This window comes from Leptosomus discolor, chromosome 7 (genome assembly GCF_034619465.1).
Source record: "Leptosomus discolor isolate bLepDis1 chromosome 7, bLepDis1.hap2, whole genome shotgun sequence".
Classification (NCBI taxonomy): Eukaryota; Metazoa; Chordata; class Aves; order Leptosomiformes; family Leptosomidae; genus Leptosomus; species Leptosomus discolor.
Genome location: NC_141397.1, coordinates 3850669 through 3863283, shown reverse-complemented (window position 1 = coordinate 3863283; position 12615 = coordinate 3850669). Strand labels below are relative to the sequence as shown.

General features: G+C 40.5%; 1 protein-coding gene across 1 annotated transcript in view; it reads left to right on the top strand.

Moving 5' to 3' along the window:
- The window catches only part of THSD7A (thrombospondin type 1 domain containing 7A), a 199314-nt gene that overhangs the window by 135729 nt on the left and 50970 nt on the right, over positions 1-12615 (top strand). The window contains exons 10-12 of the mRNA XM_086467984.1: positions 2855-2970; positions 5233-5365; positions 8168-8271. Of these exons, the coding sequence (XP_086324110.1) occupies positions 2855-2970; positions 5233-5365; positions 8168-8271 (353 nt within the window). The remainder of the gene's footprint in view (positions 1-2854; positions 2971-5232; positions 5366-8167; positions 8272-12615) is intronic.

Here is a 12615-nt window from a genome sequence, read left to right as displayed (position 1 = left end):
TCCAGTGGGCTCCTTGCCATCTTCAGGTTGAGTCGAGATAAATATCTTGGGGGGATGGGTGTGCAGTGCAGTGCAGCACCACTTCCAAGATCCTGGTGGTACCTCCAAGCAAGCAGTGCGCTGTATGGGTTGGTGCAGCTCCATGCCAAAACACGGGTTTGGATCTAAATACGGTACATCCCATGTAAGTGCATCTTCTCAGAAGCAGACCGAGGAGGTGAAGCACAGTGCAGCTTTGACAGGGCATTATTTTGAAGCACCAGTTTGAAAACCTTTGTGAGGGTTTTTTTTTCCCATAGACTTGTTTTTTTTAAGAGATCCCTTTGGCCCAACGATGTAATTTATAGTTTAATATATGACCAGGGTCAAATACAGATTATCTGCTAGTAAAATGCATTTGATAATATCTTCATAAGGTTTGGCTGTCTGTAAATACATCCCACTCAGGACAGATTCAAAGCTGGAAGAGCTGATAGCAGAGGTCATTTAGAAAGTTCATGAGGCAGCTATTCTCGCATTAAATATTTGCACAGTGCCTGCCATTTGTTACTTTATTCAGCAGTAGACTTATTCTTAATTTACTTTAAATGGAAATATGGGGAATAATACCAGCACATTCAGTAATCTAAATTGCTGTGTATCTGCATTAAATTGCTATTCTATTCAGTCATTATACCATTATGTCTTTTATTTGGGACTCATTTTGCATTTAAAAAAACCCTCTAATGATTTATCTTCCTTTCTAAATCTACTGTTAATGTCTCTGCCTTTGATTTGACCTTAAATTTTTGGGAGGAGTGCTGCTTTATTGTGTCATAAATGAATCCTGTGACATGAGGAAAAAAGGTCTTGGTTGGTCCTTCAAATTGTCACATTAAAATCACTGAATAATTTTTAAAGACCCAAACATTTAACATGAAAATGTAAATAGGAACCTTGTTTTAAACTCCCCTTAATAAAAAGGATTACTGTGGTACGATACGATCAATATTATTGGCCTTATCTACCTCACAAGTTACAGACTTCAGCTTGTATCTTTTCTGTTTAATTTGACCTTGAGTAAGGACTGCAGAAAAAATCGATACTTTGCTTTAAGCCACATATACTAAATACAAACAATATAAAAGAAAGAAATGGCGTTCTAATTGAACTAATTGCCTTGCCCAAGGATCTGAAGAGGAATTGTAATGTTCAGTGCTCCTGAAAGATGATGTTCTCAGTGAAACAGTGAATGGGTATAATTCAGATGTTTCTGTATGCTTATAATTTCTGTTGTTCTCCAAGGAAAAAGCCAATATTCAACACTTTTCAGACGCATTTTTAATTTTAACTGTAGAGAAAGTATCTGAAAATGTAGGCAATGTATGTGGTTAGTGGCAGATGCTTTCTTAATGAGTGCCTGACCATATATAATGCACCCTCGCATTTATAATCTGATTTTATGAATCACATAGGAACAAGGCACAGTTTGACTTAAAAACGTAGAGAGGGCTTTGAGAGAGGTGATGGAGATATATGTTGCTGTAGCTGTAATATTTCATGGTCTTTCATGTTGGTATTTTAGGGGAGAAAAGAGAAAGGGTGGAGATGTCGTTAGAAGAGGGCACCAAGAAGTTGGTACTGGCTCACAGTAATGGGTCGTACTCTGAAAAGTTTATGTGAATTGAAAGGAGAATGCAGAGACAACCAATGGAAATAGTGAACTAGCGAGTGTTATTGCTGAAGAATAAGTTCCTGTAAAGCTACAACTCAACTGTTATTCCCCTTTACCCCTCCTCCTCCTCCTGCACCGCACAAGCATAGTTCTCCACTGACCACGGAGACCACACTTCCTCGGTGGTTCATTGTTAGACTTGCCTGTGTTCCCTTCAGCCTGGCAAAAAAGATGCCTCACACAAGGCAAGCTTCCCCAGCTGATCCAATCCAAATATAAAACTGATCTCTCACCTCTCTGGTCCCAGATGCCCAGCAGCCACAAGAGGAAAAGCTAGTCACAGTGATGGTTTTCTGTAATGAGCCAGAAGCTCCAAAATATGGAAGTGATATTTTTCTTACCTCTTTACATATTCCTCTGACAGCCTGTACACTTTGAGGGCAATAGTCATTTTAAAGATTTGCGGTACTTCCGCAAGAGTTATTGCGTCATTCTGAGAACAAGTATTGCAGCATAGAGTTGTTTGTCCTTGATGAAAAAACAGGAACACAGAATGGGGAAAATGACCTGGGTTAATGAGTCCCATATGTGGCAGTCCCATAATCCCTTTTATATGCTGATCAAGCCTCCTCCTAAAACAAGCCAGGCTTTCTGTCCCTTCTGACAGTCTTTCACAGTCTCACAGATCTGCAGTTTCAAACCTTTTCTGGTCTCTGTCCTAATCATGGCCAGCTTATACCTATTGGTTCCTGGGTTAGTGGTGGGGTTTGGTTTAAATATGCCTCCTTCTAGAGTTTATGCTTCTGGCAAATTTGTGAAGAGCTAAAAATGTATTTTGCTAAGCTAAGCTAGGTGGCTTTTCTTCGTAATCATTTGGAAGCTTGGAAATAACGCTCAAAAGGCAGAGTCTGGAATGGTGAGTGAGGAATGGTGGGTTTTTTTAAAGTTAAATCCCCAGGTTCAGGGTGCACCAGTTTCAGCTTGCTTTCACCAGATGTATTTAAATGCTAATAGTTTTTATTTCTGTGCTCCATCCTGGTGGATTCTAGGTAACCAGCACTCCCCCTGTGTGCCTGCAGGCACTTAGTACCTCTTGTGATTCACCACTTCCCTGCAGAATGATTGTTTGTTTGATAATGCTTCTTTAATGGGTCTTTTTTTTTTTTTTAATTGTGTTTTTTTTTTTTAATTTATTTTTAGATGCCCCGAGAGCCTCCGACCAGAAACTGTGAGGCCTTGTCTGCTTCCCTGTAGGAAGGACTGCATTGTGACTCCGTTCAGTGACTGGACATTGTGTCCTTCTTCCTGTGAAGAAGGTAATTTTATCCATTGTGTGCTGGTACACAGATTTTAAGAAAAAAAAAAAAGGAGTTAGACTAGCAGCCACTTTTGGCAGAATGCTTATACACATCTCTTTCTGACAGAGGACATGCAATAGCTGGTACAGCAGCTGCAGGGGGCACATAGCGTTTTTGCTGAAAAGAATAGTTATTTCTATATATTGTCTTTATTCACCCGTTTCGTTGGGGTTTTTTTCCACTTTGCCTACTTTTTCGTTACAAACTCCCATTTGTATCTTCGGCTGATAAAGAAATAACTAGTCGTGGAGTAGACACATACCTCTTAGTGTAACACCAAAACAGATACTTGTACAATTGTAGCATTTGAATTATCAGATTATGAAATGGTCAGGTTTGCTCTTTGAAAGTGCATGTGCTGCTTGTTCGTCAGAAAAACCTGAGGCTTTATATGCCAGCAGATAGGTAGGTAGGTAGGCAGATAGATAGATATGCATATGTATATCATTTTGTCTGGTTTCTCCTACTCCAAGGAAAATTGAAGGGAAGTTAATAAAAATCAGCAGACTTTAAGTTGTTGTTAATGGACTGATTTAAACGTACATTCCAATACCATTTTAATACACTTGGCAAAGCTCTTAAAACCAGTGCAGGCCTCCCCTGAATTTTTATTACATTGTGATCATACATGAAGTGAAAGTGATGACTGGCTTAATATTGCCCACGTTTTTATGCCTTATCTCTTTTTCTCTTTTAAGCTTAACAGGAGGTGTTTTTCTAATATGTACTATTACAGGCAGGCTCTGTAATACCCTCCGTGTTCCACAGGGTGCTAATCCATGTGTGGGACATGGTGATTACTCACAGCTGCCATATTATCAGAATGTAAGATATTGTTACATCAAATACACACTCTTCGAATGTCACAGCCAGTTCTTTATGCTTGGTAAAGGACACGGGCATAAAGGCATTTTTGCAGTAATTCCTGTTAGTGCTTAGGGCATTCTAACAAATAAAAAAAAGGGTTAGGAAGATTAAATTCATAACCTTTGAAAAAGAACAGAGAATTAAGACCGTTGAATCTGAACCTGTGAAGTAGTTGTTCATTATTAAATGCTGTGTTATTTTACAGCAGTATTAATTGTTCTTTCTGTAATATTTTTGTTGGGGCAGATCGTCTTGGATAAAAACGCCATCCTTTTCTGGTCTCGTTTCTGCAGGTTTTAAGAAAGTTCTGGATGCAATCAGCTTATCTTCACTAATACTTACTACAAACTAGCATGTAGGCTTCTGTAAAACAGTGTATTTAGTAACAAGTACAGGCATTTTTGTCTATTCAGTGAGTCAGACTCCTTTTAGGCTACACACACAGTTTTTATTTCATGGGGTTTACCCATTTGTGTCAGCAAGCTGGTCAGCCGCTTTGCGGGGCTGCGCGTCTGGCTTGCCCCTGGTGCCAGCTCCTGGCATCTCCTGGAGCTGGTTGACTCGGGAGCGGAGGGTTTCCTCGGCGCTGAAAAGCGGCCAGGTGGTGGAGAGCCACCGCCGGGATTCTCCTGCCGCTTGCTCCTAATTACACTTGCTTGGCCGTGGTCCAGCCCGTGTCTGTGTTCAGACAAGCTGCAGCTGCTGCAATAACCCACCCGAAGTTGGTATCAACCCAGTCAGCCAAATGGCTGTGCTACAGCCCTCGGGGGGAGGGGGAACGGACCAAAACCCCAAGATTTTTACCTAACAGTATTTGTGAGTTAAGTATTGCGTGGAACTAAAACAGATTTGTGGCTTTTCCTTTAATTTTCTGCCTGAAGAAATGGTATATGAAGATGACTGAAATCAAAATTTCTACAGGAACTATTTACTGATTATCATTAATAATAAATGACTACAGTAATTAAAACTGTAAACTGTAAATTAATTCCAGAGTGGAATTTCTGTTTCTGGATTTACATGCAAATGATTAGGGCAAGCTTACACTTTGAAACTGTAAAGTGTAGCAGAAACTGTGCTGGTTTAATTTTAATTGATTTGTGTATTCATTTCAGCTATATATTCATTTGTGCAGTGTTGCTGCCATTGCTCTCTGTTTAGTTCTGCTGCCTGGCTTTTAGCTGAGATTAAAGTGTTTTATCTATTAGGCTTGATTTTCTGCTTATGGACAAAGTAGCGCGTCAATGTTATAGCGGTTGGTTCAAATACCTGTTACGTTAAATCCCATTTTTCCCCTAATTACTGCCATCGCTATGTAGTAGTGGGAGAAACAAGCTCTTCTGCTCTTTGCAGGGGGTGTCACAGTAAGGAAGCAGTCCCGTCACCGCGTCATCATCCAGCTCCCCGCCAACGGTGGCCGAGAGTGCCCAGACTCGTTGTTCGAGGAAAAGGAATGTGAAGCTTCTCCCGTCTGCTATAGCTACAGGTAGTGTGAACCAACCAGAGGCAGCTCAGACATGGCTCTACAGCCTGATGAATTCCACTTCCTCACAGGAGGAGTTTTTCTGATAGGCACTGTGCAGAAAAACAGGACACACGGCTAAATCAGGGTTTCAGAACAGGTACACAGACTCGGTTGGGCCCGTAGTGAATCGCTGGTTTATTTTGTTCCAGTTCTTTTGCAGGAACATTGCAACAACTAGGTATTACTTTCCAGGATAAATCTTTCCTAGCAACTATTTTGACATTCTATACGCTTGAAAAAAAAAAAATCTTCCTTTCTTAAATCATCCAAAGCACTGAAATGCAGCCTCATCCGTTTGGGGGAGCTGAGTTCTGCTGCCACGCTGTGCCACACGGGCTGTATCCTCCGTCGTTCCATCCCTGTCAGCCCTGAGACAGTCCACAGTTTGCTATATCCCCTAATAGACAAAATTCTCTGTGTTGACCTAATCTTCATCAGAGAACACCGAGGACTGTTCCAGCAGGTGGGAACAGTAACTGCTTAAGAACATTTTCAGGGAGTTTTGTGGTGTCCATCTGAGTGACACGGGGAGGTCTAGAGGTGTGACAACATCTCGCTGTTGATACAGACAAAGTTTAGAAAATTCTGAAGGTGTTGGTTGGATTTACTTGAGAAAATAAACAAAAGTTGGGTTTTTTTTTGATGAATAATAAATATCAAACGTATTTATGGGAAGCCAATGTTGTGTTTCTCCACCTAATTCCCATGAAACTACTCGCTGTTGCAGAGGTACAAATAGAATTAAACTTATTTTATTGAAAACAAATTAAGATTAAAGAAATGTGTTGCTTTCATATGGTAAGAATTATCATTGCAAATTCATTAGGAGATCACACAGTAGGTAACTGAAAGATGTGAAAGGACGTAAAAGAGCCTTGGGAAGCTACCAAAATCAGTGCTCCAAACATCAGAGGAATATAGCTCGAGTTCTTTTTCTAGTCAATACCAGAGTCAGAGTTTTACCTTTTAAAATGCTGGCTGCTCCTCTTTAGCATCTTCAGCACCAAACTTTGCCCGAGTTAGTGCATGGCAGTGTGCTGAGCAGAAAGAAGAGTTGCTGGGGAGGGGTAGATGAGGTCATTTACATTTTGTGACGCAAACTAATACGAAACACGTTTTCCCTGTATTTCCTTGAGCATCTTTCTGACCTGTGCACGTGCTGCGACAGATGGGCTGGCGCACTCAGCTTGGCTCGTGCCGTAGTTTCAGATACAGGCCCGCAGAGGCAGGTTGCAGTTAAACTTCAGGTGCAAAACCATTGAGATCATTTTAAACATGATCTGCGGACATAGCGTTGCCCCCACCCCTCCCCACTCTGAGTAATTCAGATAACTCTGGATCGTTTCAGAGATGTAACAATTACCAGGTTACCTGGATTGGTTGTTTTTAAGCTTGGCTCATTCTGCAGCACAGAAGGGAACTTTGTAAAAGTTTCACAGCGGTTTGTATTAATGACAGAATAATTTAAGCAGCACAATATTGCATTTGTTATCAAAGGTTTTTGCAAGTTCTTTTTGCCTGTGTTTTATTTTGATATGGTCTGGGCCCATATTCACGCTGTGTGGGATCTCACTTGGCTCCACATTTGTAGGGTGCTCTAGGACGGCCCGAGGCACCCTCGCAGTCATTCAGACCTGCTGTCACAACACTTTGCTGTAGCTGGGGTTCCTTTTTGCTTCTGATTTCTCCTTTTGGGATAGAATTTGGAAGATGAAGCTTAGCAAAGGAATTTGTTTGTTGTGAAAACTTTACCCTTGTAATCATATAATTTGAAATTTGAGAAAACAAAACCAAAATCCTGAGACTTGGCTTATCTGACCTCGTCTTTGTCTCTAACTCCAAGACTTGTTTGTGCTTTAAGCAGGGCAGAATTACTCTATTTGTTGTTGTATTGCAAGGCATGCCCAAGGGCTGGGAGGGCGTGAAAGAAAAGACCTGGGGAAGAGGAAAGAAGGAAGAGAGAAAGAAATGCACTAACACCTGTATGTGACAGTATCTACTGCCAAAAGTAAACTTAATTATTACTCCCAATACTGCATGAACCAGAAAGCATCCCTGGAGTCTTCTCTCTGGACTGTATTTGGGAAATTTCAAGACATCTTCTTCACTGAGATGGGAGGAAAAAAGAAAGGAAGGAAGGGAAATAGGGGAGGTTTATTAAGGTGTGCTAGTATTTAAAACTCATCCTTATTTAACAAGTCACTTTGCTAAATCCACTTTTCAAATTTTAGTGTGTCATTTCGTTGACTGGTAAAATACTCTGAGCATGCTCAGATGTAAGTCTCTAGCAAAGGAGTGCTTTGTTAAACGGGTATTCAAGTCATATAATTTTATTATTTTATATAGTATTCTTTGAAATTTCTGTCTCACATCCTGTATAAGTGTGTTAATGCTTTGTATTAATGTATAATCTTTGTATTGTGGTTTGTAGTGGGTGTGTATTTGGTAGTGTTCCTGTACCTTTGTGCTTTCACATCGTTGAAAATAGATATGGTTTGCTTTCTCTTCTCTCCTTCACCTCCTCCTTCCTTTCCTGTGTTCTTAATGGCCTAATGAGAAAAAGAGTTAACAGGAAAGAGGGAAAAAATTTATGGTATTGTTACTGTTTGTTGTGAATTGTCTGTGACCAGTTAGTAACAATAAGCAACAGCTTACAGTGGTTTCTAATACTATCTAGCACTGGTGCTGCCTCAGGTTTGGTGGCTGCCTGTTGAGATGGGTTGTTTGGGTTGTTTGAAGTTGATTGCTCCCTCCTCGTTTCAGGTGGAAGACCCACAAGTGGCGCAGATGCCAGCTAGTACCGTGGTACGTGCGCCAAGACAGTCCAGGAGCACATGAGACTTGTGGACCTGGGCTACAAGCGAGAGGTTAGACCCTTTGTTTCTGTCATTTATTCCTCAGAAACCTATAGCTGCACGGGTGTGGAAAATGCCTCAAATTTGATTCATTATAACCTAACATTAATTTGTCTATCTTTATGTGCATTGGCAAAGGAAAATACTGAACACTAGAAAGGCAGGGTGCATCCTAACCCGTATTTGGCAAATGTTTTAGTCATAAAATATCAGTGTTAAGTTTTTTTTAAGTACAAATACCACATTAGTCACTAATTTTATGGTATTGTTTGTTCAGTTTATTTCACCAGCCTTACCTTAAGCAAGTTTGCAGAAGTGTTTGTGGAAGGTATGTTTTCAAAAAGAACAAAAAAAAAAGAGATGGGGTGACTTTACATGCTGCTTTTTGTGAAGAAGGTTGTGTAAACATGCGGCGAGGATGTGAAGGCGTGTTTATGGGTATAGCCGAATATATTGACCAAATGTAAGACTTCTGCACCCTGTGTTTGGTTGAAAATTTAGGCTCAGAGAACCCTACAATAATTTTGAGCTCTAAGGACGCTGTGGAGGTCCCTTGGTCCAAGCCTGCACCCGGAGCAGGACCTAGAGCAGGTTGCTCAGGGCCGTGTCTCAATATGTTTGGAGCATCTCCCAGGATGGAGATCCTACAGCCTCTCTGGGCACTTTCTCCAGTCGTTGTCCAGCCTACCGCTGCATTTTTTTTCCTAATATCTTATCTGTCTGTGGCCCCTTACACTTTCACTATACATCTCTGAGGACAGTCTGGCTCGCTCTCTTCTCTACACCCTCGAATTAGGTAGTTATAGAGAGCAGCGGGAGCATGAGAGATGCAGGACTTGGCATTTACACTGTTAAAGTTCCGTACCAGCCCATTTCTCCAGGCTGTCAGGGTCCTCTGAATGGCAGCCCTGCCCTCCAGGTAGGTATTGCCTGCTCCTTTCCAACTGCTGTTGTCCCCAGACTTGCTGGGGATGCTTTCTGAACAGGTTGTTCAAGATGTGAAACAGAATTGGCCCTGGAATTCACCACTGAGGTGCAGTGCTCTTCACCAGCTGCTGCTTGGACTTCAAAACCACTGACCCTTCGAGCCCGAAGATCCAGACGTTTTTCCACCATTGCCATTTCATAAGCAATAATTTTTGCATCCAAATCAAACTTTACTGTCACTTGTCTTCACAGAGAATTTTGTGGGTTTAACAATATTGTGTATGTGTGACTGTTAAGTATAGTCAGGAGAAGGGTTTTTTAGGTGCATTAAATAAATTCAGTGTGAAAATAATTGCGGTTCTTACTTACTGTGTTACAGTAATTGAATTGCTTTGAACTACTAGTCAACCCTGAATTCCAGGAAGGTTTTTTTTCCTTTGCCTTTTCTGAGTGCAAACTCCTATCCATTAAAACAATATTGGCTCAGCAGATCGTGGAATTCCGGAGCAAGGACACTGCTAACTGCAGAAGTGAAATGTTCAGGTCATTAACTTCCTTGCAGTATTAGAGGAGGTTATGGTATGCTTTAAAAAGTCATAGAGTAAATCTTAAGATAGTAACTCCTACCACTTACTCAGAAAGTGTTACAGGAGATCAATTTAGGGCTTACCACAAAATGAAACCTGAAGGTATTGCCTGCTAATACAAAAGATTTCTGACTGTGGTAATTCTTTCTAAGGTCTATCACCAGGACAGTCTATTTCTAGCGGCTCTGGAGGATATGTTCGGATTACAGCCTGAGAAAATAAGATTTCTGTCTTTGATGGCAGGCATTCAGATAGTACAAAATGTCTTCTGTACTTGCGTGGTAGTACCTAAATCTCTTGACTTTGCCCCAAAGTCAGTTAATGAAGAAGGATAGCTAGCTGTAGTGCTTGCAAATCGTTTTTTATTATCCTTGTCTGTCAAAAGAGAGTTTCTTTCTTTCTAACTGTAACTCCAGTCATGTGCAGTACGCACACACAGGGACTAATACATGGTTTTGGAATCACTGGGCATACAGTTTTCAAATCTGGTAAAACAGACTGGCAGAATTTCCCTCTGGTGCTACACAGAGTTCGATCTGGCAAAGGACGATGTATTCAAGCAGTAGTCGTGTTCCCGCAAGCAGACAGAACGGAGGCAGCTCTCTAGTGTAGTGTGGTCAAGTGGCAGGGCGAGCGGTTGTTAATTGGGAACCCTGGGAGCAGCTAAGGCTGAAGAAAGCGGGTGGTTTTGGGAGAATTCTGTAAATGTTTCTGACATCAGCTGTTAGGGAGGATTTTTGTTTGTTCCTGCTTTTTATTGTCTATCCAATGTAGAAATTTTATTGTAGAGTTCACAGAGGAAGTTAGTCAAGTTGGATAACCAAAGATTATTTGTGCCTCAGTCCAAGTGCCTGAATATGAATCTAAGTATTGTCTAGCCTGTTGCAGTGGTGAAAGTTACAGGCATTAAAGACAGAGCCTTTTTTGGCCCAGGTTTTTTTCCCATCGATGTAAAGGATGTAAAGTAACGTAAAATCTAAGTTTCAAACCCAGGTGTATTATGTATCATGTCTCAGTGGTTTAATACTTGGCAACGTGTTGAATATATCTTTTACTTTTGTGCTCGGTAATGTAAACTGATATTCTGTAGGAGCTAAATAAACTAGTACAGCTTTTCTTTAGGCTGAGAAAAGTAAAATGTTTTCTTGTTTCCTGAACATCTTTACAATGAATATGACTTGGAAGTAGAAGCTGAATTTTTGCACAAAAGTAACTTTCTCTTTAGAAAACATACTTCTGCAATTCTAGAGATTATCAGTTGAGATGTTATTTACTTTGCACCTCAGAAAATTGCATTTTGAACACGGATGCTGTGTTTTATTTGTTTTATCTAGGTTATCTCCTACACAGGGCATTGATAGATTCCCTTTCCCCTCTTACATTTCGAATTCTGCCATGAAAATAGCCACATGTGAATTTTCAGTGCTGCACGTTGGGTTTTTTTTTTTGTTCCCCTGCACAAGAGTTGACTCCATGCAAGGTGCTTACTGAAGGGAAGCTGACCTGAAAGCGAACATCTGCCTGACTGAGCTCTGCCCTGGACGGTAGCAGGAAGATTTCACCAGTTTCTGAAGGAAGACTGGAAGAGGCTTTTGCCCCTTTCCCTGCTAATTCTTAGCTCCCTCCTGAATCCTTGCCTTCTAGTGAATAAAGTTTCTACAGGCTATGGAAAACTTTACATGACAATACATTGTTAAAAATTCTGTACTAAAAATCATTTATTTAAAGATTATTTTGAGCTCTAGATCCAGAAAAGACTGAGCTGTTACTGTGCCAGTCCTTTTAACCACCCCAAAAGCAGGACATGCTCAACACTGAAATATGAAATCCACTTGGTATAACATTATGAATCTGAATTTATAATGGGATGCTGGAATACAGCTATTTTGAACAGTACATTTAGCTGCTTGTTGGTGGTTTCTGTAGAAATATTTACCATACTGTGAAAATTGTAGGCATAGCAGCATTTCTTTTTCAATTGAAAAAGAGTTTTCTCTCAAATTGCTCGTGCCCGTGAATGCAGATACCACACGTTCATTCATCTATTTGTGGTAATCTACTTTTGGTTGTCGAAGTGAAACAATAATCTTATAGAAGTAATCTCGGCCCTTTGCCTTCCCGTGGATTGTCCTTTCGTTTTGTGTCGGTACTCGGTAGAGCAAGTAATTGCATTCTTGTATGTGGCAACAGTTCTCAGTCCCTCTTTTTCAGTGCTAGGGGATGTTGCCCGTGCTGTTAGTTTGTCCTATTTCTGATCTGATTGCCCACGCACAGACACTGTGACGCGTAGCGTTATCAGCAAATGTGTTAAAGAATCGGAATGTACACCAGGGAAAAGGCACATCTGACTGCATTCATTAGCAGCTTATTTTGAACATCGTAGTCTGTTACTGTTCAGATTTTAGCTAGAAAGATAATTAAATCTGAAGGAAAAAACAGAAGTTAGAAAGCACTAAAACCGACTGGTTAGGTGTCTGATCTTAAAAGCATTTAAAGCATGCCTTGCTTTATTTCACAGCTTTACTATTTACATTTCCATTCTTCAGCTTTTTTATCACATTGGTCTTCCTTGGCAGAAGAGATACTTGGGTGAATCGTAAAGTTTAGGATTGTGATTCATTGTTAAAGACAGCTCTGTTTCTATCTGTCTTGTATAATGAAGGTTTTGTTACGAATCATGTCAGCTTAAATGAACATGTCACAAAATTAGAATTTGGGTCAATGCAGAGGAAAGAGAATAAAAGGGTTTGGTGGGTTTGGGGGTTTGTTTTAAGAAAAGATTTTCTTGAGAATTTTTTCAAGACAATTTTCTCTAAATTATTAATGCAAATGATGGACAGGT